This window comes from Tauraco erythrolophus, chromosome 8, assembly GCF_009769465.1.
Source record: "Tauraco erythrolophus isolate bTauEry1 chromosome 8, bTauEry1.pri, whole genome shotgun sequence".
In the NCBI taxonomy this organism is placed as follows: domain Eukaryota; kingdom Metazoa; phylum Chordata; class Aves; order Musophagiformes; family Musophagidae; genus Tauraco; species Tauraco erythrolophus.
Window position 1 is genome coordinate 37,515,978 of NC_141472.1, and position 27,294 is coordinate 37,543,271.

At 40.7% G+C, this 27,294-nt stretch overlaps 1 protein-coding gene across 4 annotated transcripts; it reads left to right on the plus strand.

Moving 5' to 3' along the window:
- The first annotated feature begins 1,613 nt into the window (after positions 1-1,613).
- On the plus strand, positions 1,614-26,484 carry RAB3GAP1 (RAB3 GTPase activating protein catalytic subunit 1). Of its 4 annotated transcripts, XM_086615553.1 has the most exons (25): positions 1,614-1,642; positions 1,770-1,825; positions 2,592-2,667; positions 3,963-4,095; positions 4,326-4,404; positions 5,096-5,215; positions 5,818-5,983; positions 6,758-6,857; positions 9,276-9,357; positions 10,103-10,171; positions 10,896-10,969; positions 11,676-11,768; positions 13,608-13,777; positions 14,104-14,202; positions 14,539-14,711; positions 15,971-16,025; positions 16,304-16,660; positions 17,746-17,883; positions 19,643-19,870; positions 20,394-20,490; positions 20,580-20,683; positions 20,790-20,905; positions 22,217-22,319; positions 23,837-23,857; positions 25,192-26,484. In XM_086615553.1, exons 1-25 carry the CDS (start codon positions 1,625-1,627, stop codon positions 25,432-25,434), a joined length of 2,970 nt encoding a protein of 989 aa, XP_086471679.1. In that variant the 5' UTR covers positions 1,614-1,624; the 3' UTR covers positions 25,435-26,484. The 4 variants fall into 4 exon arrangements, with proteins under 4 accessions (XP_086471679.1, XP_086471678.1, XP_086471680.1 ...); XM_086615552.1 differs by lacking the exon at positions 23,837-23,857; XM_086615554.1 differs by lacking the exons at positions 22,217-22,319; positions 23,837-23,857 and having other exon boundaries at positions 25,192-25,261.
- The last annotated feature ends 810 nt before the right edge of the window (positions 26,485-27,294 follow it).

Sequence of the window (27,294 nt, forward strand, 5' to 3'; positions counted from 1 at the left end):
TAATCTTGGTTTGCAGAAGAGGAAACAGAGAGTGAAAAGCTGAATGACCTACAGCTACCTTGGAATAACTTACAGCTGATGACCAGGGTCATCCTATGAACTGTACAAAACTAGCTATAGAAATCAGCACTCTTGATTTCTCATCCTTATGCTAAACACCAGTTAATTCATTAAAATGTTTATCCCATTATCTCAGTTTGTTAAGAGCCTTATTAGATGGTGAACTTCTCCAAACTTTGCATTTTTCTGGATACACAAAACCCCCTTCAAAATAATAAATGAAAAGGTTCTATAAAAAGGCATAAACAGTATCTTACCTGGTGTTTCAGTAGCCAAGTGTGAAAGAGGCACAGCAACCCAAAGAGAAGTTACAGAGCATTTTCAGCTCACAGCTGTCTTCCGTTGCTGGACAGCAAGGAATTCGAACAGCAATTACATATACTTTGATTTTATTTCTGGCATGTTTTACTGACTGTGGAGCACGCAGTATTTATTACTGAGGCCGACTCTTCTGTAGGCACATCCTCTGGGCAGCTCCTGCTACAGGAGGCGGTTGAGTTTACACGATGTTGCCGAGGCAACTCCCCCCCACCGGGGGGGGGGGGCATTTTCCATGGAGGAGTTTAATTCCAAGAGCATTAGTGACCTAAGAAAGCAAACACAGCTGAACTGAACAGTAGCATTGCAAGCTCTGATCACAGAACAGTCCTTCCAGCACCCAAACGCAAAGCACAGTTCTCTCTTCCGTTCGCCTCCATTTATGCTTGTTCTACCTTACCTAGTTCTACCTCATTTTAACTTTGCGTTCAGTCTCGTCGTCTAAACACTCCTCATTACTCATGAGTAGTTTTTTATCTCTTTTCTGGCAGCCTTAAACTGCAAACTTCAAGGACGCTTTGGTTTGTTTTTTGGGTTTTTTTTGTTTGGTTGGTTGGTTGGTTTGAAGTAGCAGGCTGCGCTAAGGGGGACGAAAGGGTAAGAGAGGTACAGTCGGACTCAAGCCAAGTTGGAAGGGTTTTGAAGGGAACTGGTTTGCCGGATGCCCGGACTGGGACGCCGTCCGCCGGGACACGGCGTCGGATAGCACAAACTGGAGGTGGAACGTGCAACCTGCTTTATTTTAGGCCGGAGCAGGAACACGAGGCCTGGGGGACACCTCGGCTCCCGGCTGACCGAGAAGGGCCGTATTACTGGTATGTTTGCTGGTACGTGGCACAACCGGCCTGATGGCGACAAGCTGCGGCGCCAGTCACGCCCCAGCGCCCCGACTCAGCCGGGAAGGCACTGATTTTACCCTCTCGGGCTGACCCTGGCGGAGCCGGAAAGTCTCTGGGAGCTCCGCATGCCTCAGCCTCGCACCGCCGTGAGGTGATCGCCTCAGCGGGCGCCTCCTCGGCAGCGCCCGGGGGGCACTGCGGCCCGCCGCCCGCGCCAGAGGGCTGCCCGGGTGTCCCCTCCCGCGCGGGGCTGCGGCACAGGGCGGGGAGCCGGGCTGTGAGGCGCTCCGCCCGGGACACTCCGCGACGCGGCGACGCCCGGTGCCGGGAGGGAAGGCTCCCGCCGCCCGCGGCCGCTTTCCCGTGAGCCTCTGCGCCGGCAGGGGGCGGCCCGGCGGCGGCGCGAGATGGCGGCGGACAGTGAAGTGAGTGCTTCCCCCTCTCCTCCCCTGCGCTCCGCGCCGCGCTCTCCCCGCTCACCGCTTCTCCCGCGCTCTCCCCGCTTCTCCCGCGCTCTCCCCGCTCACTGCTTCTCCCGCTCTCTCCCCGCAGCCCGAGTCGGAGGTGTTCGAGCTCACGGACTTCACCACCGCCTCCGAGTGGGAGAGGTAGGTCGCGCTGCCGCCGGTCCCGCTCCGCTCCCCGCGGGGGGATCGCGGGGCTCTGCGCGCCCCGGGCCGCTCCCGCCGAGGAGAACCGGGCCTCAGCGCCGCCGCCGGCACCCGGAGCCTCTTCCCGGCTGTGCCGGCGTGCCCCTGCGGCCGAGGGTCGGGCCGCAGCTGAGGAGTTGGTTGAGAGGATCTGGCCAGGCTGTCTGTGAGCGCAGCGAAGGGTCTGGTGTCATGTCTGTTTGCAAGGGGATTGCGGTGAACACCTAGCAGGCTTACGTGGTCCTCGAGCAGCTGCGTGGTTACTAAAACAGTTGTAGCTGAAGCCTTTAAGAGTCGGTAGAACGGTGTAGAAGAAAACTTGAGATGAAGAATGCTCTTGCATTCTTAATGTGTGGGTTTGTGGTTTGTTTTTTTTTCTTCCAGTGACGATTTCTTTGACAGAAGGAGACAAAGGTTCTAAGTGCTGCGTTTTAAATATTAATTTAATGTATAATTTTGTGTCGAGTGCTTATCTGTGAACAATGCTCTTAGCAGCTGCTAAAAGTAATTAGCATCTGAAATGTAAACATAGGAGGGCCGTTTTATTTGTACAAGGAAGCAATTGTTCTGTTTTTATTGTGAAACTTGTTGTTTATTTGGTTTTGGGTTTTTTTTTCTTAAGGAATTCTGTAGTAGGACAGCATATTGGCTGCTTTTAGGGAGCTGAATTATAGTACAAGCTTCGTGTTCGGCAAATATTAATGCCTTTTCCCCTTCCTAATAGATTTATTTCAAAAATAGAAGAAGCGTTGAATGACTGGAAACTTATTGGAATTTCTTCAGGCAAACCTCTAGAAAAGGTCAGTTACTGCTTCTGAATTTCCTTTTAGAATTACTAACTAGTAATACGGATGTATATGTTTACATGCATTGCCATTTTCCTAAGTGTGGCACATAGTGATTTGTATTGGGGAATTTCGCTTGTAAAAGCAGGAACTGGACAAACAGTTGCTGTCACTTTATTGGTTGGCTCTCTGCCAAACAGGCTGTTTCCCTGCTAAAGTTGGATTTTTGTGTAGGACCTAGTGACTTTTTTTTTTTATTATTCCCAGTTTCGTATCTGGAAACATGGTTGAAGCTGTTCAGAATTGTTAAGGAGTTTTTTTGCCCTCCCTTGTGCCTTTGTCACACCTCACATACTTATGGTTGAGGTTTGTGTAGTGTTACTTGTGACTCAGTATGTTTCGTAGATCGGAGAGGTTTTTTTCAAAGTCTAATTAGAGCCTGTGCAGTGCTTTCTCAGTCCTGTAAAATGCAGAGGAAATTGCTGAGCTCTTCTGCATACTAGTGCAGATAAATTCAGCTGTTCTGGATTGTATGGCTGCTGTGTTTCCAGAGGAGTGTTATGGCTTAATTTTAGTCAGAGTGTAGAGTATTCAGAATTAAAACTTACATTGTCTAATGAACTAGTTTTCAACCTTATCTGTCATTATATTCCTACATGTCTTCTTTTCTTGAACAGACCTCCTCTTGATTTCTAGTGAGAAGACACGCTTTACAGATCAAAGGATTGTCCAACTTGCTTTGTTTTAGTAGCAGCATACAATTCTGCACAGTGATGTTGATTTTTTCCTAGAAACTTTCCTATGTTGTGTTTTTGTTTAAAAATTAATTATCCTGACACAAAGAAGTTTTGCAAATTATAGATACAAAATTGTTTATCAATGAAAGCATATTCAGAATAAATATAAAAGTAGTGTTTGCGTGGGGTGGTATAAATAGAGATAAAATCCAGGAAGCTTCTGTCTTTGCGCAGAGTTGAGGGTGCATACGCTTGAGATGCATAGTTGCATATGAGATGATGCATCTGCCTCTTTGTTGCTATGTAGTTCTGAAGACTTCTCAGGGGGATATGTGGTCTTTGAAATGAATGTGATATTGGCAACATGGATTTTAGCATTCGGCTGCCTTTATAACGAAGTGCTTTGAGAATTGTTTTTTTGAAATTAAACTATGCTTGGCTATTTTAGAATAAATATTTAGCAGTAGGAAAAGATGAATAAATGTTATAGATTGTGTAGGTACTATACTTTTTAAGGCTTATGAATGTTAACCTAAATTTATGTGATCAAATAATATCTTTTTTTATATGCAGGGTATATATACCACAGGAGCATGGGAAGAGAAATCAGATGAAATCTCATTTGCAGACTTCGTGTTCTCCATTACTCATCATTATCTTGTACAAGAACCCAGTGACAAAGATGGGAGAGAAGAACTGGTAGAAGGTAGCTGATAGTTCCCTTACCCTTACAGATATGACAGAAGACAATTTCAGAATGTGGAATTCATAGCGCATTGACTTACTTCTGTGTGAAATTTTCTGGGCTCTGATGGGTGTGATCTGAAATTTCTGCTTTTGGTATGCTTTGCATTCAACAAATCGCTAGTATGAGTAAATTGTAAGTCAGATGAACAGATGCTGATGCTCTTCTTGTGTATCAATTTTTTTCCACAGATGCCCTTCCTCTGCCTATGCAGGACTTGCTGTGCATGAACAATGACTTCCCTCCTAGAGCTCACTGTCTGGTAAGATGGTACGTATGCTGCTTCTTGTTTTTAATACAAATAAGCATAGAAATTGAAAAAACTTTGATGGTGGCACAATCACTTGTAAATTTTTTTCGATCAAGAGTTAAAGGTTAAGTAAAATGATTTTTTTGTACTGGACATGGGAAAGGAGTGCAAAAAAAGCCCACCATAGTGGGCCTGTCTTTCCTTTTTTTGTTGTTTTTTCCCCTCAAATATTCTTTCTGAATTTCATAGACTAACCAGGCTTTTGTATATGTGATATTTAGTTGGATTTTTAAAAAGGAAAGCTGCAGCGCCTTAAGAAACAATGATAACCAAATTCTTAATAATGCAGATCTTTAGCACATTATAGCATTGGTCTGGAGAGGTTGTTCTTGTGTATAAATAGTTACAGTTGTTATTAACATAAAGTAAAAACCTCGGGACTGATAGACCTGGAAGTCCTCGTATTATTTTGAGTAATGTGTTTGAATACTGTTAAGCTCCAGTAGTTTGTGACTTGAGAATCTGCAGTGCTCCATGCCCACTCAGTTCTTGACCTTTCTGAAAGAGGTTCTCGTGTCAAAATAACAGATTCCGCAGTCTTTTGGTGACAATTAGGGTATGCAGGGTATAATATTTCTACAATTTCTGTGTTTCAGCTGATTTACTAAAACCCAGACATATACTCTTTTTTTCTTTGTCCTGTCTCTTAAGGTATGGCTTACGTGAGTTTGTGGTTATCGCTCCGGCTGCGAATAACGATGCAGTTCTTAGTGAATCCAAATGTAACCTCTTGCTGAGTTCCATTTCCATTGCATTGGGGAACACTGGCTGGTAGGTGAAGGCACAAACCTTTTTACGTGTCCGGTCAGAACTCTAGCATGCTGCTATTGTGAGGAAAAAAAGTATTAAATTGTTAGCAAAATACATCCAGAGTTGGTTGTATTTGCGCTATAATATTGTTACAGAAGAATTAAAAAAAAAATTTCCCATGGAAATTTTAAAAAGATTGATTCAGTGTGTTGTTTATATTCCTTGTTGTTTAAAAACCTCGAAGGCTTTTAAAAGCTGCTAGAAGTTGTTGAAATAAGTGGTGTATAAAGTACAACTTTTGGAAGAGGAGTTCTTCCCTGTGTGTATTAACAGGAACTTTCTAATATTCTTCAAAAATATTTAGACTGAAAGTTAGGTAACAGAAGTCATGGATAGGACTTTGCTTATGACATCACAATTTGTTAGGTGTTTTATTTAATGGTGAAGCTAACAGGTTTTTTTCTGTGATTGCTATTAAGCATTTCGAACTGTGTTCCACTAAGAGAAATGTATTCTGAAGAATGTGAAATTATGTTGAAATTATGTTAAAAATATTTAGCTAGTTTTAAAGACTACAAGACAGCATGACATTTTGAATCATTTGAAATATTCATCTTTTGTAGCCAGGTACCACTGTTTGTGCAAATCCATCATAAATGGCGACGAATGTACGTTGGAGAATGTCAGGGTCCAGGAGTTCGAACTGACTTCGAAATGGTTCATCTTCGCAGAGTGCCAAACCAGTACACTCATTTATCGGGATTGCTGGATGTCTTCAAATCCAAGATTGTAAGTTTATCGGAACGTATGTAACTGATATTAAGAACAATTATTTTGTTACGTGACTGCTTGTAGATTTACTTCCATCTTCTAGGGATTTTTTTCTTTTTTAAGGATGAGGCCCACACTACCGATACCAACAAAGTCTTTTTCCAGATATCATCAGTGTCCAGCAATAAAGAGTGAAAATTGGTATGGGTTTTGCTCCTCGAGTGTCATCATCTTACTTTTTTTTTTTCCACTGGTGCACTGTTTTACAGTAAATCTCCTTGTAACAACCCTCTCTTCCCCCTCCCCAGAGCAAACTCTGTTTTGCCGTTTAAATGTGGCAGGTAGGCTCAGGTTGGGGTTTTATTCTGATACTTTGTAGCTCCCCGTAGCTAAGTTAAGTGTGAAGAGCAACGTGATGAAAGCTGAGGAGTGGGCTGCTTTTTTATGGAGTGGTGTGGCTGACTGCAACACTTCACCACTAATATTGGTAGTCAGCAATCTTATGGAAATCCTGAGGGGCAAAAAAAAATCCTTAATGAAAACCTAGCGCATTCTGGGTCAGAGTTACTTTTTAAATGGAATGTGTGAATATCTCATAGATTTTAGGAAGGTTATGTGCTTACTGTTACCTGTGTCTTGTTGAGCAGTGGCTTTGCTAGTAATTCTTGGGGTGTTGCAGTTCTGTTGAAATTAGCTCTAACAGAAGCTATCATAACTAAGTTATGTTCAAGGCCTGGGGTGTTTGAGAGGATGTACTCTTCACATGGAATTTTTTCTCTTACTGTTTTCAAGGGATGCCCCTTAACACCACTGCCTCCCATCAGCATGGCTATTCGGCTTACATATGTGCTTCAAGACTGGCAGCAGTATTTCTGGCCGCAGCAGCCACCAGGTGGGAGTTTTATGTCCTCAGAATAACTTGCTTTAACAGAAACAGTCAATGCTAAAGAAAATGTTTGTGTGTCTTGCCAGAAGAATTAAAACATTTTCTGCATTACTGGGAGAGGCTTCAGTGACAACTGACTACCATGCTGCTCCCTAGATAGGCTAGCAAGCTTAAAGCTACTCTGAAATCGTGTCTGTGGCTTATGGTTGTGACAGGTGTTTTGGTGAGGACTGTGCCTAGAAATATGCTTTTTTTGATTAGTGTTTAGAGACATAGTGACACTTCTGAAATGGTGGTATCTGTTTGGAGAGAAAAGGAAGACGGGCCGTGGATCTGTGAAGAGTTCCACCTGAATGCCGTAGGGAAACTTTCAGATTTAGGTTCTAGCAGGTGCTAATACTTCACAGGAGTATTTGCCAATTATTTCCGTAAAGCAACTCATTTTAATACTTCACTATTGAAGTGTATTAACAATGGGAAAATGATAAAATACTATATGGCGTTCACTTGAGGTAAAATTTGGGATTTTTCTCTGTTTACACAGTGCTAAACAAGCCAAGTTGTTGATTGATGTATTTTTTTCATGTAGGAAAGATTTCTAATCAAGCCTTTTATTGTTGTAGCCTTGTCTGAGGGGAAAAAAGGGGAAAGTAATGTATAGTCTTAAATCTAAACTACGTACACCAGATGTGATGGATTTATGCCATAGTGATGCTATTTAGAAAAATGGAGTGAGTTGGCTCACTTGGTAATCTCACAATGGACTCTCATATGCATGCTTGGTGGTAACACTTTCTTCCTGGGGTGTCCAGGATATGTGTGTGTTTTTTTTTTTTTTTTTTAACAGACCTATTTATATATAGGCAGCATCAGAAAATAAATTGTAAACTTCTCCTGGCTCAAAGTTAGACAAATCTATAGGAAAAAAGTAGGTGTGAATTCCTTCTTAACTAACGTTTTTACTAGTGATTTATTTTAGGCAGAAGGTGGTGGAACAACTAAAATTCCCAAGTTCTATTCTTGGCTTGGGAGTAGTTTTATGTAACAAGGTTAAAGTATTTAGGGCACACTTAGAGGGACGGATCCTGTGTGACTTTGGTTGGGTTACCTAGTTGTTTGGCTTTCCTGTGCTTAAAAGAAAAAATAATTCTTGGACTAATCAAAGGTATGTTTTGAAGAAGCCTGTAGTGAAGTTGATCCTGTGTGCTTTGTATGCAAGGGCTGTTGAAAATGCCTTTAAAGAGAATCCTGTTCTTTAGGGTCAGAGAAAATCAGTGCTTTTTTAAGTGATAGTTTATCTTTGTAGGTAAACCAAGTTCATCTAAAGAACCTGGGAAGCTAGTTCTATAGATTTTATTTTTTATTATTTCTGCAGACACGGAAGTCAATGTTTTCTGTAGTCTCTCTCTGCCTTGCTGTAGTTATTCATTAAGTCAGAATCCCTGGTTTGTGATGAAAGAGTTGTACCACTCTGATAATATCCCTTGATTTGAGCAGTTTGAATAAATTTTACTCTTTTAGAAGACTCTGGTTGAGGGAGCGAGTGGTATAGCGTATCGCAGAAACTGGAGAGGGACAGCATTGTTTTTACTGCTGTTGGTACCTGCGGTTGTGGTTTTATGTTCATTGTAAAAGAAGAGCTAGACCTGTACTTCATTACCCTCCCTCAATTAGCTCTTCTGAAGTGAAACCAAAGGATTTAAATATGTCTTTCATCTTCTCTGAAGAAGAAAGGTGGAGAAATTACGCGATTAAGTTATCCAAATACTTTATCTGTTCAAATGCCTCATTTGTTTTGTAAGTAAACCATTTGCCAGATGCATTTAGAATAAAGGATTAGACGTTGTAATAGCATTATTATAATGGAATTACAGTACATTATTACCCATTTGAATTTTTTGTCAATGAAGGCCGTCTATTTTTGTGTTAATGATTTGACTGCAGGAGACGTTACATACCACTCTTTTCATAAAATTATCAAACTTTTAAAAGTAGTTGGTTTTTCACTCTGCAGAGTTGCTCTTCTGGAGTCTCCCTTTTTCCACTCGGAGCTGATTTCTTGCCTAAATATTTTTATGGCAAATTTGTGTCTATTTGTTCTTGCATCAACATTGACTCTTTAAGGATGCCTTTATAGCTATCATCTTTGCCTGTATGAAGGGAATAATCTTCCCTCACCACGGATACAAGAATTTTATCTGTCTTTTTTGGGTGTCCAGTTGCACGATTACTTCCCAGTTTCTGCTGGAAACAATTACTTTGACTATATGCTAGTATTACATTTTTGTAGCGCTGTCACCTTAGCTGTTTGGCTATTCTTTGGCCATCCTACTTGCTACAGTCTTTTTGCTGTGAAATTAAGATGATATGCATCTTAAAATATTCCATAAATTGTGTATGGAAAATGTGTTGATCTGTCTTCAGATATAGATGCTCTAGTTGGGGGAGAAGTTGGAGGCCTTGAGTTTGGGAAGTTACCATTTGGTGCCTGTGAGGATCCTATTAGGTAAGACAAGAGTTCGGAAACCTGTGTTTTATAACTTCCTTAATGGAGTACTTAAAGGTATGATATTTCAAATCTTAGCTTTGCCTGCCTGTCACTTAGCATGTCCCTAACAAATGATTTAATTGTTCAAGTACATAAGAAACATCTGTGAAACGTAATGGTCTAGTAGCAAATAAGACCATTTGCAAAATTGTCTAAAGATATTCAGAGTTCTAGCTCATGAATCTTTAGCCATAAACTTCTGAGTACTCTATCTCTGAAACTATTATTTTGAAATATACCTTAACTGGAGATAAACTTTAAAAATGGGGTACCTTCATTCAAGAGTTGGACTCGCTGTCATCTTTTACTTTGACATTTGTAGAAGACTTAAATGGAGAAGGTCTTTAAACTGAGTAATTACAATCTCTCTGTGTCCTCTTCTGAATATCCCATCACCACTCAGCAAATCTAGAAATCGTTTTAATGCATTGGTGTTTGATGCTGTAGACAGTTCATGAAAGTTTTCTTTCCCCTGTACCTGGATGCCTAGAATACAATGCACAATGTCTCCTTTTGCAGAGAGGAGCTGTGAAAGAATCCTGTATGCCAGGTACTAGTAAAGTTTAGTGCAATACTGGGTGACGTGCTGTAGAATAACCAACAGAATGTATGCGACGAGAAAACTCATAAATACCTTTCTTAGCTGTGATGGAGGGAACACTTCCTACTAGCACTGAAAGATTTAAATCTTGTTTCTTTTCAGTGAGCTTCATTTAGCTACGACATGGCCTCACCTAACGGAAGGTATAATTGTTGACAATGATGTTTATTCGTAAGTATTTTGTCTGAATTGCACATATCTAGAAGTGTATTTTGTTTGTTAACTACTGCATTTTATTGACATCTAAAAATGTTGCACATGGCTCTGTGTGTGAAAGAGAACCCATTTTGAGGAATGCTAAGGTTAGTTGATATGGGAAAACACCTTCTTTTGAAATGTGTTTCTGTGTGAGAAAATACTGTATTGTATTTGCAACAGAACGTACACCTCAATTTTTGGGTGTGTTCTCATGCTAGATTCAAAAGTTCTGTGTATTGCATATTTCTTGGAAAAGATGGTAGTGGGAAGCAAAAAGAATTAACTGCTTGACATCACCCTCGCAAAAACAATCATCCAGGTTTTCTGCTAAGCCTCCTGAAGAGGAAGAACAGTGTGTGCTGATACTTAAGAAAGAAATAAAAGAAGTGGTTCATTGTTTTCATAAGTGCAGAAATGAGTTTTCAACATTAACACACTTTAAAAGAAGACAATTTAGTTGTAACGGAATTGTTCTCATGAGTGTCTCGTTCATGTTACGTGTGCACATGAGAACAAGGACTCTTGCTTGCATTTTAGAGTGTTTGCCATGCTCTCCTCCGTAACGTGGTGTCTGTTACGGCTTCCATGGCCTAACTGGCTGTGATGTCACGTTTACTGAGAAATCGGTACTTCTCTCCTGCGTACTTACGCTGACAGCATGACATGTGTTTTGTTTGTGTTGTTTTTTTTTTTGAAGTGACCTGGATCCTATTCAAGCACCCCAGTGGTCCGTGAGAGTCAGAAAAGCAGATAACCCTCAGTGTCTGTTGGGTAAGACATCAGAATTCCCTGTCTTCTCTTATGGCTTTTAAGCTATTAAGTTGTGAAGTTCGGGTTGAGTTGTTGATTACCGGTTTCCTCACTCCTCATATTTTTTTTGAGTGGACAGTATTTTGGGCTGCTTCTTCAAGAACACAAGCCTTGCAAAAACAAGTTTCTGGTGCAGGTTATTCTGCATTTGTGTGCCATGAACTTCATTGCTGTTCTTACTTCACCAGAGAATAAGCATTATTCTGTGTGTTCTGTGAAAATTTAGATTTCCTAGAATCTTTAAATTTTACTAAGTGCCTTCTGCATGTATCCATTGCCTTAGTTGAATCAAACTGTCAGGCAGAATTGGTACACCTGGAGAGGTGTACTATTGTCCATCCTTGCCTTTTATCTTGTGGGGGAAAAGAGCTTCAAAACTAAACAAAAATGAACATGCTGCAGAAATTTCATCTTGCTTTGTGTGAAGAAGTAGACTAAGCTGCATGTAGAACTGTGCTCTGGAGAGGTAGCCGATAGCTGTCTCGGTGTGTGTTTTCCTAACCTTTATTATTTGGTTTAAAAATATTTGTGGTTCAGAACAAATTATCATGTTCTTTCAGATGGAAAGATGAAATTTACCATCCCTTGGGCATCGTTTTGAGAGTTAGCTTATTGTTCAATGAGATTTTAATTGAGTAGTTGTTCAGAAACTTTGTTTCTCTTGCAGGTGACTTTCTTACTGAATTCTTCAAGCTTTGCCGTCGCAAGGAGTCCACTGATGAGATACTTGGAAGGTCTGCGTTTGAGGAGGAAGGAAAAGGTAAAACTAAAATCTTGTTGATTTGTGTTATTTGGTTTTAATTTGGTTTTAATTGTTTCATGTTATTTTACCTTATCCCATTTTCCTGACTTCAGATCGATCAGTATTTACTCTTGTGACTCTTAGAGGCATTTTCTGTAATCCCTCTAGGAATTTTGTGGTCAGTGCTACATGATATAATTTCTCATGAATTCTAGGCAAGCTTAGCTTTCAAAGTCCCAGAGGACAATTGTCTTTGAATCATAGAATCATAGAATCATAGAATGGTTAGGGCTGGAAGGGACCTTCAAAGGTCATCTAGTCCAACCCCCCTGCAAGGAACAGGGATATCTCCAACTAGATCAGGTTGCTCAGGGCCTTGTCCAACCTGGCCTTGAACGTCTCCAGGGATGGAGCATCCACCACCTCTCTGGGCAACCTGTTCCAGTGTTCTACCACTCTCATAGTAAAAAATTTTTTCCTAATTTCCAACCTGAACCTACCTCCCTCTATTTTCAAACCATTACCCCTTGTCCTATCATAACTGGCCCTCCTGAACAGCCTCTCCCCATCTTTCCTGTAGGCCCCCTTGAGGTACTGGAACTATAACTTTGTTATAGTTGTATTTTTTTTAAACAAGAGTTTAAAATTTGACTGGTATGTACAAGAGTTGATTCTGAGCACACAATAAACAGATTTATCTGTGTTGTTTTACGTGTTTTTGTATTTTTTCTTTTCTTTTCTGCTTTTTGAATTACTATGTAGTGCGTGTTTTAACAGCCAGTTTAAAAAGTTTTTAATCCGTTTGAAAGGCTTTGCTGTCATCCTCTCCATTTTAAGCAATTTTAAGGAAAAAACAAAAAAAACCAACCAACCAAACCAAAATTTTCTGACCAACAGTTCAGACTTTATCCCGACACTATAAATACTGACATCTTTTTGATGTCTCTGTCCCTTTCTTTCACTTGTTTTGCTGTATATCGTGAACATTCCCTCCCTTCCTGCCTCTTGTCACCTTTTTCTTCCCTCCAAATATGGCCTGTATCAGTGTATTTTCTTTGATTATACTTGGTTTTGGTTTTGAAGGAGCTCGCTAGTTAGCTTAAAAAGGTGTTAGACCGAGTAGGGTATGTATAACACCCTAGTGCTTGACATAAAGTCTCTTTAAACCTCCTTATCTCTAATTTTGTTGAAATGTTTACCAAGATGAGGTTTTTCAGGCTGCTGGTAATTATTCACTTAAATTTATCTGCCTTCTTTTTAACAATGTTCCATGTTAATTTATTTTATTGTAAGAAAGGTTCTAAAGTTTACCAGCAGCAACCGTGGAAAAAAATCTTTTGATTTGAGTTTACCTGAGGCCTCTGAAACAGAACTATGCTTATAGCATGTAAGGTCATATATATATATATACATATAGTGATTAATACTGGATTTATTTAAGCCTTATCTAAAGCTTTAGCATAGCTTGCCTAGTCTTTGTTTGTTGGTGTTGTGTATAAACAAAGTTTAAACCCTGGCTCTTCAGCAGCCTTTTGCTGATACTCTCTCAGTAACTGCAAGTGTGCAGTACTACTACAGTAGGTGGCAGGCAGTATCTGCAGCCAGCTCAGTCCAGACTTCGTGCAGTAAATTAAATCAAGGACAGTCTGTGACTCCTTTGTGACCTCATTCTGCTGCCTGTCTTTGTGGCTAAGAGCAGTGAATACCAGGTGTGGAACCTGAGAGGACAGAGGTGTAGCTCTGGTTAACAGAGTGTTAAAAATCCATACAAGATCGATAGACTGAATACGGCAGATGAACTTTTAAAGAGAGATGATCTTGTGATTTTGTTCTGATTATTTTTATTTTATTATATAGAGGTTGCTGATATTACCCATGCTTTGTCGAAGCTCACGGAGCCAGCACCAGTCCCAATCCATAAATTATCAGTCACAAATATGGTTCACAGTGCAAAGAAAAAAATTCGCAAACACAGAGGTGTAGATGAATCACCTTTAAACAATGAAGTTCTGAACACTATTCTTCTGGTAAGTGAGCTGTCCATGCACATTAAATTCGTATAAAACGTGTTTCATGCTTCCACTGATGCATTTGGTTTGTATTTTATAGCAGAATTATAAATAAGTGTCTGATGTCGGTTGCATTATTTGAATTGCATTTATCAACTTCTTGAAAGAGCCTAAGTTGTTACAAGTCTCTGCAGTATAAGCAGACTGAAAATGAACTCTGAACTCTGCTAACAGTTTTAATTATAGGGATTGCTGTTACGTAACCAGCAGTAGCTTTATGGAGAAAGTGGGAAAAGCAGGAAAAACATACTGATGGCAGTTTGGATTTTTTTTGTTTCTTCAAGTTCTTATTTCCTGATGCTGCTGACAAACTCGCAGATGGATTTGAAAGCAGAAGTAGCACTTCAGCAGGAAACAATCCTCCTCCAGAGAATGAAGATTATGTAAGTTTTGCTGACTGGCACTTATGAGAGAGGGAAAGAAATTTTGAGTATGTTCGTACAGACTTCGCTGTGGTTGCCCGATGTCTTGTAAGAGAATTTTCAGAAAGAGAAACTTACCTTTGTGGAATCTCTAGGTAGAAATAATGATATTTTAATTTATTTTTTCTAATTACTTTTTTTTTCCTTCCAAAGACCAGTTTTTTGGTAGCTTATGCTTACTTACAGGCTTAAAATGTTAGTTAGCCACTTGTATTGACAAACAGGAAAGAGATGATACGGTTTTGGAAAAAATGCCATTGTTCCTCTATTTCCTGCTTTCTTTTGTTTCTTACGTAGAATCTCTTCAGTCAATTCAAATCTGCTCCTTCTGATAGTCTGACATACAAACTAGCTTTATGTCTTTGTATGATAAACTTCTACCATGGAGGAGTAAAAGGAGTGGCACATCTTTGGCAAGAGTTTGTGTTAGAAATGCGCTACAGATGGGAGAACAACTACCTTATTCCAGGGTAAGATTTTTTTTTTTAATTGTCGCTTTGTCAAATAAAATGTTCTTTGTTTCAGAGACAGAGTGAGTTCACTATGACTTTGAAACACACTGTTTTGTTTTTTTAAATTGCAAATGCTGTCCTCTGTTTTTATTACTCTGCTTCCTCAAAGCACAAAAGGATAGAGAGTTGGGAAAAGCGTCTGTGCCCTCCTTTGAAAACCTTAAGATGCCTGGGGAAGCTCAAGTTAAAGAGCACTCTGCTGTGCGAATGTGGGTGGGAGGGGGGAGAAAAAAGCTTGTGTGAATGCTTGGCTTCCAGTTGATGGTTAGGTAAAATGAAGGAGCTGACATAGGGAGAAACACCCGTGCTTTGTGGTTTAGTTTCACCACTTTCTAAGGGAGCTGTTCCAAGTTCACAGAATCACAGAATTTTAGGGATTGGAAGGGACCTCAAAGGGTCATCTAGTCCAATCCCCCTGCTGGAGCAGGACCACCTAGATCAGATCACATAAGAACGTGTCCAGGTGGGTTTTTAACATCTCCACAGAAGGAGACTTCACAACCTCTCTGAGCAGCCTGTTCCAGTGTTCTGTTACCCTTACTGGGAAGAAGTTCTTCCTCATGTTTAAGCGGAACCTCCTATGTTCCAGCTTATATCCAAGTCCCTGCTGGTGCAGTAGCCTTCTCAGGCAGCTAACGCTGTCTCAAGTATTCTAGCCCTTCTAGGCTACGTCTGCTGCAGTAGAGCTTGTTGCAGCCAAATGAAGGGTTCTGTCAAGATGAGGTATTGATGTAGACGAAAAAATATTCTCTTTTTTTGAAATGGGCCGAACTGGCCATTTATTCACTAGTCTGTACTTTCAAATGGTTCCACTAACAGATAAAATAGAAGTTGAAATATATAGAGATCACCCTACTGTATCATTGCAGTTTTAAAAGTAAAGTCAAAGGTGCTTAGTTATTGTTTGAAAACAGTTACCCTTCTAACTCCCAGATGGAAAACTGACCAGGAGAGGCAGGGCGTGTCTGTTTCATACTCATGTGAATGATCTCTGAGCTTCAGGAATGACCTTGAAGAAACAAATGTAGTTTAACTTCTGGGCTTATGCAGTCACTAGCTCGTCTTCTGAGACGTAGAAGAGCTGCATACTTGAAATGGTGGGGGTGGGTTCGATGTGGATATTTGCCCCTCTTTTGGGTTTCATATGATTTAAGACCACACGTGTGTGAAAGATTCAACTTTATAATTGCTAATGGTTACACTTCTGCCTTTGTTAGATTAGCGAGTGGCCCTCCGGATCTGAGGTGCTGTTTACTGCATCAGAAACTTCAGGTAAATATCTCAAATTTAGGAATGTTTTTTTCTCCTAAGGAAACTGTCAAAATTACAGCAACTATTAGCTAACTCTATTGTTGTAATTTAGCTATGCTTGTATTTTTGGATCTGGACTTCATTTCTTGGGAAAATCTTTGTTATAGCAACAAGTTCAATGGAATTTGTAGCTTTTAGAATTGTAAGAGGTTTTTGGTGACTTTGCAAGTTTTTCTCTGACATTGTTTCGATACGAGAAGTAGTTGCTAAACAATTCTTTTTTTCCTTTAACTTGTTAGATGTTAAATTGTTGCATAGAAAGAAAGAAAGCAAGAGATGAAGGGAAAAGGGGGAACGTGTCTGATCGTTCACCTGGTGATGCTGGAAAAGGAACAGACCACTCTGGGGATAACCCTGATAAGGAAAAAGAAGTTGGCAAGTCTTGGGAATCATGGAGTGACAGTGAAGAGGAATTTTTTGAGTGTCTAAGTGACACAGAAGATCTTAAAGGAAATGGGCAGGAAAATGGAAAAAAAGGAGGAGCAAAAGAAAGCAACAAAGATCCTGTAAACTTAAAACCAGAAGGTCGTCTACATCCCCACGGAAAGCTGACGCTGCTGCATCCAGGAGAGCCTCTCTACATTCCAATAACACAGGTTAGGTAGCAAGAGCTGAGCCAGATGTGCAATACAGCTCTCGTGCAATATGGCTCATACTGGAATTGTGAAATTGTGTATAGTTTGCAGGTTATAGCCTTATCTGTTGTTAAAATTGCTAAATGTTTTTGGCCTAAGACCTTATTTTTCATTTTAATACTTGATGAGGCTCTTTAAACCGAAATCTCACATGCTCTAGGTTTTATTTGAGAATGGGTCTCCTTTCCAAATTTCACTCAAACCAATTTTTTTTAAACAAGAATTAAGCTGTCTTGCCTACCTTAAATTTGGGTTTCTTTTCATTTCCAGATCTTGAGACATCTTCCATCCCCTCTTTAGTTTCTTTCCTGGAAAGTAGGAACTGCCATGGTCTTTGAAGATTTCTAGCTGACTGACCAGAGTACTGGATCAGTTTTGCTACTACTTTTTTTTTCTTTTTTTAAAAAAATATTTCTGAACTCATATCTCAAAGGCCGTAGTCATGAGTTTTTGGTGCCGTTATCTAAAGCAGGTTAACTATCAAACAACTAGAAATGTTATCTGACACAGACTTTCTTGCAGAGTGCCTAGGGATGAAATAAGAAGCAGTGATGTCAGAGGAGGTAGTTTGAAATCAGCCACGCACGAAGAATACAGTATTTTTATTCACTTGAGAAATTAATTTTAATGAATGTTGCTTTGCATGGGTAAAAGGTATAGTCAGGCAGAATGTCAGTGAATTATGTGCTGACAGTATCAACAGCAAAAACTCTACATTGCTTTAGGTGGATTTCCATCCATCTCAACAAAATAATATCAGTCAAACGCTTCCTGGACTACTTCTGCATTTTGGCATTTTAACAATATATCTTTGTATTGTTACTTCGTTCTCAGGTTATTTCCTTTTCAGTTTCTTCTTGTTAGTGTCTTCTTCAGTTGCACAGCTTTAGGCTAAACAGTTTTAGCAGGAGAAAGTTATGATTATTTCCTTTGAGTACAAATAAAGTAGAATGAACTGTTGGTCACAGGGAGCTTTCCACTCCTCCTTCCTTAAGGGCTAAATCTGGGAGAGGCTGTTTGTAAACTTGTCTTTTTCCGTGTTGCAGGAACCAGCACCCATGACTGAAGATTTGCTGGAAGAACAGTCTGAGGTACTGGCAAAACTAGGGACGTCAGCAGAAGGTGCTCATCTTCGGGCACGCATGCAGAGTGCCTGCTTGCTCTCAGACATGGAGTCTTTTAAGGTAGTACTACTTGTGTGAGACTGCCTTCTTCTTAAATAAGCTGTCCCTGTTGCTTGTGTTGAACAATTTTGAAGGTTTTTGTGATGAGTTGTTTTTTTTTCTCTACAAACCAGTTGCAAAATAGTTTAAAGTTGAAAATAAAAGCCTATTGATAAAACTCTTTGAACGTTTTGACATCTATGACTATCGAGTCTATTATGCTGTAACGTTCCAGTAAGTTTACACAATGTTTGTGGGAGGGGAAAAAAAACCCAAAACATGCTGTTGATAAATTGAGAATTAAAACTCAGACAAGGTCATGTGAAATGGTATCAGAAGAAAACTGAGCATCAAAGTCCTGAATCAGTTACATGTCTCTCCCTCCCACCACCTTGTAGCTTTTGAGTCTCCTTCTCTGGAGATGTTCAAAACCCGCCTGGATGCGTTCTTGTGTGATCTGATCTAGGTGGTCCTGCTCCGGCAGGGGGATTGGACTAGATGATCCTTTGAGGTCCCTTCCAATCCCTGACATTGTGATTCTGTGATTTAGTGTCTCTCTTGCCTGTGCTTTCCACTGTGTCTCATTTTGTGAAATGCACAGATCCCAAATGGATAAAATGTAAGTAAGGGTGGTGTAAAGAAAAAAAAAATCTATTAACATATTCGCAATTCTGTATTTGGACTTTGGGGAGGAGAACATGATTTTCATGTGTAGTTGAAGATGTTTTGTTCGCTAGTAGGAAGGATAAGTTATCACTATTTAAAGTCCTGTACAGCTGTTCATCAAACTGGGACTGGACTAGCTGTGGTTTTGGGTAATTTGTTCCATTGCTTTTCTGAGCTCTGCAGAGGGAGCTAAGAGCACGTATACTGCTGTCATCAAAGGATCTCAAAACTCTAAAAAGACTGGCCATTCTGTCATGAAATAGCTATTTTTATTTTTTTTAATTATTGCCATGTTAGTTTGTAGTAAAAGGATACTGTAGGATGTACTGTAGAATAAGAGTATTTGTAACATTAATATCAGTTTATTAGCAGAGATTCGTGTCAGATATATGTAGCACTTTTATTTCTATGGTGCAAGTGATCTAAAAAGTTGAAGTAAGAATACAGAACCACAATTTGAAGTGGAAGGGCACTCTCAGTAGGTACATCTAATAGAAAGTGGGCTTTCCTTTTATGTTCTAGACCTACAGATGCATTTGTGTTGACATTGCATCTATGAAAAGTGAAGGTTTTTTTGGTTTAGGGGAGATTTTTTTTTTTAAGTTCCTTTTTAAAGGAAGAAAAGGTGAATTTTGTTACTGGAGTGTTAAAATATGGAAAATCAGTGCTGAAAGCATATTTATGCAGCCCAGTGATTCTTTTAGGCTTGGGCTGTTTTTCATCTTTAATAGTATAAGCTTATACGTTAAAAAAATGGTGAAAATTCCTATTTATTGCATGTATCAGGTACCAGATAGAAGCTTGACTTAACAGTACAATTTTGAGCTTGCCTGAAATAGCTGATGAATGTACTATTTTGGGTCAATAAGAAGAAAGTTCGTTTATTTTGTTGAGGGTGTGGGTTTTACCCCTTGCCATTGTCTTGTTTATGCTTCATTCCCTCACCCTCCCAGGTCTCTTTCCTAGTGTACGGTTTGGTGACTGTGAACTGAATTCCCTGAGTTTCGGCTCCTAGCCTGTGCTTTGCCCACTAAACCACATTGCCTTCCTGCCCAGGTTATCATGTTTTTATAGGACTTTTCAAGGCACAAATTTTATCTCCTTTTCATTCCAGGCGGCTAACCCTGGCTGTTGTCTGGAGGATTTTGTGAGGTGGTACTCCCCTCGGGATTACATCGAAGAGGAAGTGGTTGATGAAAAGGGGAACATCGTAATTAAAGGCGAGCTGAGTGCCCGAATGAAGATTCCCAGCAACATGTGGGTAGAGGCCTGGGAGACAGCAAAACCGGTCCCAGCTCGGAGGCAGAAGAGACTGTTCGATGACACCAGAGAGGCAGAGAAGGTGAAAAGTTCTGTGACTAGTGAAAGTCTGCTCTGTAATGCTTGTACAAGACTTGTGGCAGCCCTTTTTTCTTCCTCCTGCAGGATGTAAACATTAGCACGTTGTTGCTCCGTATTTTTGGAGTTATTAAACTGTTTTTTGTACATGGCTTAGGATTAATCAGAAATCCTTGGTGCCGTGCAACAACGTGTTTGAAATATCTAAAATAAATAATGTGTGGAATGTAACTTCATCAGCTGTATTAAGTGCTGCTTTGAATGACTAGTAAATAAAACATACTTTTATCTGCATGTGTGTGTTAGGAAACTAAAGTGTTCCCGAAACAATTATTTTCAGTTTCACTCTAATCCAGTTGGGACTGTAAGCAGTCTCTGAGGATTCATGTAACAACTACCTATTGTGTCCTGTCTTACCATGGTGCTCCCTTCTTGTGAGTTCTGCAACGTAGGTGCTCGTCTTTCGCAGTTAGCCTTATCTTTAGGAAGTAGTTTGATCACTCATACTAAATTTTCTGATGTTACAGGTGCTTCATTACCTTGCAATTCAGAAACCAGCTGACCTTGCAAGGCATCTCTTGCCTTGCGTCATCCATGCAGCTGTACTCAAGGTAAAGGAAGAAGGTAAATAACCTTTAATAAATTATTAAGATATTTTAGGGTGAACACTGATGCAATGATTACAACTTCTTAATTTCTTTTCCTCCTAATAGAAGCACTAGAAGATATATCTTCAGTTAAGAAGATTATTAAGCAGATAATATCTCATTCCAGTAAAGTTCTACGATTCCCCACTACAGAGGACAAGAAATTGGAAGTAAGGCTTTTACACTGGAGTAAAAAACTTAATAGACTTTTTACACTGTTCACAGGAGTGCTAAAAGAACATCTTTTTAATTTTCATTTTTATTGAACTCCTGCAGGAAATCATTGCTCAGATTATGAGTGTGGAAGCTATCATTGCTAGGGCCAGGTCTCTGAAAGCAAAATTTGGGGTAGACAAGTGTGAAAACGAGGAGGAAAAAGAAGATCTACAAAGGTGACTGATGATTTTATTTGTTTATTTTTTCTTGTTTCCTCCTTCCTGTCCTGCCCCACCCCCATGTTGTTTTGTTTTTCTTCTGATGCCTTTTTTTTTTTTTTTTTTAGTTTCAAAATTTGGGACAGATGGAAGTGATGATAATATAGAAACACTAAGAAATCATTTCCAGTAGCTATAAACATTAGGTGTCGCTGTCCCCAGGCTACCTAGAGATGTTATATGTGGGCACCCTAAATGCTCTTCTAAGATCTCTTTGAAATCATGTGATACAAATTATTTTAATGGCATTTTTTTTATCTTGACAGTAGTGGAGATTTCATTTATTTTTTCGTGTATGTAAAAGGTACATTTGATGAACTTTATTACAATAAAATTAAAACTAAAAGGAGTAGGAATTTAGTATTTTCTAGAATTAATATGGCATGAAATACCCCCCCAAAGTTACGTTTTCTTATTCTAGTCTCCTTACTATTTTGAACCGTATCACTGAGGAACTACGTGAATGAAAAGTGACAAGCCATGTTTCATTGCTTCACTACCTGCTGTCAGATGATTTACTCATTGCTTAAGATGACTAGTACGTAATGTTAAAAAACCCCAAATGTTAACTTCTTGTTGCTGTGCTGAGAGGGAGAGATGACATTTTTGTGGTGCATGTAGGAGTTCAGAGGAGTGATGTCTGACCAAGGCAAGTATCTTTGTGCTCAAGAAAACTGTCATGTTGCTGCTACTTCTGTGTGGCTGACACCGTGAAGGCTTTTCACGTTGAATTTGTACATCTGCATTAGAAGCCGGGGTTCCATTTATAGTTAATTGAGAGAAGTGGGTCCTTCCAGAGGCTGAATTGCAGCCTCGGTGTTAGTTGGCCCTGCTGCTGGAATTACTGCGCAAACAGCTCTATAATCCTGCCTTCCCTGACCTTATGTGGGAGGCTGCTGTGCTCAGCTTAGCTTTGACCTACATTATCTGTGAAAGAACAGCTGCTTGTACTAGCATGAAAGAAAGAGCAACAGGGTAGGAGGGAACAGCTGAAGGCTAAGAGGAGTTTAGTCTTTGGGGTAGAGGGAAAGGAGTAAAGGGATGAAAAAGTGATGATAGTGTTTGAGTGGGATGCTGAGAAACGTCAGGTTTTTTTCCTTAAACTTTTAGAATGGAGAACTCTTGAGAGCGTCTGCCAGTTCTCACTCTCTGCAAATAGTGCGAAGTGGATACCTCCTCACAGGAAACAATTCTGGTTTTAGATAAGCAAACTGGATACAGTAGAGTATTAAACGTTCCTTTTTCCTTTTTCATAATTTGTACCACCAGATTCGTAAACTGTCTCCTGGAGCAGCCAGAAGTGTCAGTTGTTGGTGCAGGAAGAGGACCTGCTGGTAGCATTATTCACAAGCTATTTGTGAATGCTCAAAGGGTAAGGGAGAGTTCTTGATTGCTTTGCAGACACCTCGAATTCAAGCAGTAGGAGGCGAGGACTTACCATGTGATGCCAGTTTATTTTGTCCGCCTATATGCATGTATTGTCATAAATGTGCTTGAGAGGTTTTTTGTGATGTTCAACATGATTTTGGCAAAACACAACCTTGCAAGGCAAAAGGAGGGTAGATGACCTGGGATGTGAAACAGTTAAAGCCATCTGGGTAGACAGAGGTGTCATTAATGTTTGATTTACTTCGAATGGTAACATCAGCAATGCCATTGCGGCACAAATTTCTGCTTTATTCAAGTTTTGCAATATCACCGCAAGAATAATCAAGTCTGCTGATTGATTGTGTCACATAGAGAAGCATGTCATAACATTGATATTTTAGAAGGAGTAACGTTTTTGACAGGCTTATGCTTGGAGTACTTGAGACTTGTTCTGTGGAAACTGGCGTGCTTAGGAAAAGTTTCAGTTCTTTTCCAGTACAGCTCTGCATTCAGTTTACTTATTGCAAGTGTTGCATCTGTTTTCTGGAAACCCTTCCCCAGCCTGGATTGCTATAAACACGCCCTTTTTCTCTTAAGGCTAATTATTACGAAGACTGCTTAAAGTATTGATTTCCAAACTTGAAGGCAGTCAGCCTTCAGTTTCTGTCAGAATTACACCTGTTCATAGCATCAGATTAGCTAACTAAAGCTTAACTACAGTGGTAATAAGAAGGTAGCAGAGTATCGCAGACATCTTACGGCCTGAAATCGTGTTTGGAAGTCATTGCTGTAGAAACCTTATGATTGGGTACTAAACACTTTTAAGATATGGATGCTGTTATAATAATCCATATTTTGCAACTCGGCATATAAAGGACCATTCTGAAAACAGACCATGGTTATTCTGGGAAATGAAAATCAGAACATTTATGGTGTCTTTCTAGTCTCTAGGGAAAACCTGGTTGCAAATCTCAACATGTCAACCAGCCTTATGCAGGGACTTCCCTGTCAAGCCTAAGATGGTGCCGTGTGAGTTGCCTTTGGAGCGTTGAGGCATGACCTTTATAAAGCTGAGTGAGCGTTTCTAGCGTTAATGTTCGATAAAGACGTACGTACAATCGTTTCTAGGGGTTTGTTTCCTTTGAGACATCAGTACTTCCCGCTGGAAGCTGGTCACTGTTAAGTACAGCTTCGTAGTGGGACAGGAGCTGCTTTGCTACCAGGAACCCCTCGTGTTTAACCTGCCGTTAATTATGCCAGCAGAGCGCCGTTTGGCAAACAGAAGTTGAGTGACTTCCTTGTTCAGTACCTTTTGCACCTGGACTCCTCTGAGTTGTGTAAAATGCGTTGTTGTATTCTCAAATTTTCTCAGGAAAATTATGATACCAAATGCATGTTCTTGGAAGTAGAGTGCATGATATCTCTCAAACCTACAACCTCCTTCTAACCTCTTGTAAGTCACCTCTGACTTGCCTTTGTTTCTATCTTTCATCACTGGTTCTTTTCTCATCCCTTTCCAAGCTGACTGAATCTTCTGACGAGGTAACCAACTTTGTCCCTCGTTTCCCACTCATTTTCCCCAGCTGCATAGAGCCGAACCTTTTGGTAGATAGAGTACAGCAGCCTGATTTAGTTTGTACTGTTGTTCACATATTAAGCATAAAAATAATTTTGTGTTTCCAGAATGGTTTGTCCTCATTCACAGACTTTATTTTTAGAGCCTAACAGGTAGTGAAGAGAGAGAAATGGTAAAAAAAACCCCACCAAAACCAAACCAAAAACATCTTTTCAAGTGAATATGAACATTTTCTGATGCTGAAATATGTGGCCTTGCCTTTGTATTCTTCTCTGCCACCATCAGTGTTGTGTCTATTGAGCAGCCAGGTGCCTGGGGGCTCGGGCAGAGATGGACAGTACTTGACTGCCGCAATCCCAGATACCAGCACTTCCTGACACTGCTGAGCTTGGGCAGAGATAGAGAGGTTTGGGGAAGCGCTGGGGTAACGGCGTGCAGGAGTGTAGCACGGGGAACATCCTCTCTCTCTGTTTCCTACAACTGCTCTTGTGGGAACAAGTGGCACCTGTCCCTGATGCCTTCTCCTGCGGCAGAGACCGCAGAGCCGCGTGGTGCTGGGTGTCTGCTCCTGGGGAGGGTGTGGAGGAGAGGGGTGGGAGCAGAAGTGCAGTGGGGCAGCCGAGAGGGGCCACGAGGGTTGTCCGGTGGGTTGTGCCATGCCTCAATGACATGGATAACCTTGAGTTGTGTACACTTAAATTAGGGCCCTATAGGGTATTGGGGGGTGTATATATAAGGAATTAGGGAATGCTTATTGGGCTGTTTGGAGCATGCCAGCTCTTCCAGTGTTCAGACTTGAGTGTTGCTGCTTACTGGCTCCGAAGCAATGGGTGGCAATGGAGACTGCCCAGCATCTCGCTTGCTCTGCAGTGCCGTTTTGACAAGCCTTGAAGTAGCGTGTTGAGTTCGAAAAGGCAGGTGGCTTTTTGTCAAGACTCCAGTATTGGTGCTGGTTATTTTTAAGAAGAGGCTGGCTTGGCCTCACGTAGCCACAAAGAGCTGAGGAGAGAGCCCTGCTTGAGAAGAGCGTTTCGTCTGGTCCGAACCCTGGCTTCACACTGTCAGAAAGTCAGGAGCTTAACCTAGGCTGAGCTTCACCATCCACATATGAAGGTTCCTCCATTTGATCGTGCGCAGTTTATTTCCTGACATCCCATTAGTGTCTTGCTCTGTGTACGCATAAAGCCTTTTGATGTGTTGACCATTTCTGATGTTCCTCTGTTCCTCTTACGAAATGTTTTCTGAATCCTAACGTTAGGAAACAGCTTGCCCTGTAATTATACCTCTGCTCTCATTCAAGGTTTCTGCAGTGCCTCCACTGGATGAAGAACTGAGGAGATCGGGCTCATCAGAGGAGCGACGACCCAACGCGGTCACCGTGCCGGATTTCCCACCGCCCACGGGGCGCGAGGTCATCTTGCGCACGACTGTCCCCCGGCCCGCCCCATACTCCAAACCGCTGCCCCAGCGCATGTACAGCGTGCTGACCAAGGAGGATTTTCGACTTGCAGGCGCCTTTTCAGCAGACACGACCTTCTTCTGATGGAACCAGCAGTGTTACCTCATGTCTCTTCACAAGTAGGACGCTGGTCGTTTTCCTTTGGGGAAGTTCATGCTTTCCGATCAACTGGCTTGTGGTGAGGAGACACTGTGGGTGTCAGCAGCGACGGAGGGTCACGTTCCCAAGGATGGAGCTGAACTGGCAGTGGGAAGGATGCCTGTGCCACCTCTAGCTTGGAGGTTTGGAGTGGCTTCACCAGTAGTTTTAATTTGATCTTTGGGGAAGAAAGTTTAGCCGCCATCTCTCTGTGCAAAGGGAGCATATTATTTTTCTTTTTTGCATTCGCTTGTTTACTCATGGACACGAATGGGCTGTGTGCAAATACTTCATGTTGAAATTCATGCAGAACATGCTGCTTTACAGTTCTTAATCAGGCTTTGGCAAGTGACTTTAGTCTACTTAAATTAATGTGCAAACACTAAATAATTTGTATTTATTGCTAATTATAAATATTGAGCCCAGTATTTTTTGGTTAATCATTACGTTGCAGATACTTCTAAAACATCCTTAAATGTATTCCAAGTATACAGTACATTCTAGTTCATGCTAAGCTCTCCAAGCATTGCAGCACTTGTCCAAACAGACCTTCTCTTGGACACTCCTCCCAAACAGGAATCAATACAATTGGGGCTGTAACTGGACAGTAAGCCTGATGGCCTAACGTGGATCACTGATGGTTTTGGATACTTTCCATCCTTCCCCGCATGCAAGGGCCAAAGCTGTGTGTAAATGACACGTACGGAGGTGTTTCACTGTAAGCAACTTGCTGGTGTTTACAGAGACCATCTGAATGCATACTGTGTCCTAGAATTGTTTCATGGTATCAGATCAATCACCTCTGGGAACTAACCCCACGGGGTATCATGCAGACACCATGATGTGTCTGTGCAGCGTTGTTTTACAGTGATCTGCGTGTGTTTTAATGAGAATCAGCAAAAGATCTGCTTTACTTTACAAGCCACAGTGTAAAAACAGCTATGGTATTGTTGTTGACGTTATTCAATAAATCTGAACTTACTCTTGGCCCTCAGACTTCTTCGGGTACTAGCAATGGTTTTGCCAAAAAACTTGTCAAATGTCATCCTTGCATGATTTGACCTAGGACAGCATTGTTCGTGGCTGTCACTACTGTAAGTAAAGTTAAGCTCTGTAGGGTCCCAGCTATTACGTCCCCCAGCTATATAGGTCCCCCTAAAACTTACTTGAGGGGAACGGGGGTCAGAGGCTAGAGTGCTCCCCTCAGGTAAAGCTGTATCAAGTAGAAACACATTTTTCAGGACAAGAAGAGTTAATGTTCTTCAAATTCTTTGTCAAGATTTTCTCTGTTCTCCAGGCTTCTTGTGTTTACCTGAGGCAAATTCCTCTGCTAAAAGGGATGAGGGAGACTAAGACCAGTTTAGCTGTTGTTTACTACCTAGTAAAAGACATTGCACTAGGCTAATTACTGAATAAGTAATCTTTAACTTAAGCTTCCTCCCTGATACTTGGTGTCTTCCTCTCCTGACAGGCTGTCTTCAGGAAATTTTACATTAAAATGTGTCCTCTTGTAAAGGCTGTATAAACTTGAAAAATCCCTCAGTTTTCAGGCTGTTATGACTTGGTCTTTTAAACTGCTGAAGAGACAATTCCTTTAATCATGCTCAGAGAACACAAACATCATGTAACACCTTTTTTCAGGCACTTCCCTAAAGATGTTTCTCTCTTCACTGGAAAAGTCCAGTTAGTTTCACTCTACAGAAAATGGTGTATTTACAACACTACTGTCTCTTAACTTTAACAGAGGAAAAGAATGTTTAAAATATTAATAGTTTTTCTCGTAAGGATAACATAGGACACTTTTCT

Bases quoted from the DNA above. Each gene is read 5' to 3' on its own strand.
- RAB3GAP1 (XM_086615553.1), top strand. The intron at 4,096-4,325 runs GTAGCTGATAGT...TTTTTTCCACAG, and splicing joins GAGAGAAGAACTGGTAGAAG to ATGCCCTTCCTCTGCCTATG. The intron at 20,906-22,216 runs GTGACTGATGAT...TTGTACCACCAG, and splicing joins GAAAAAGAAGATCTACAAAG to ATTCGTAAACTGTCTCCTGG.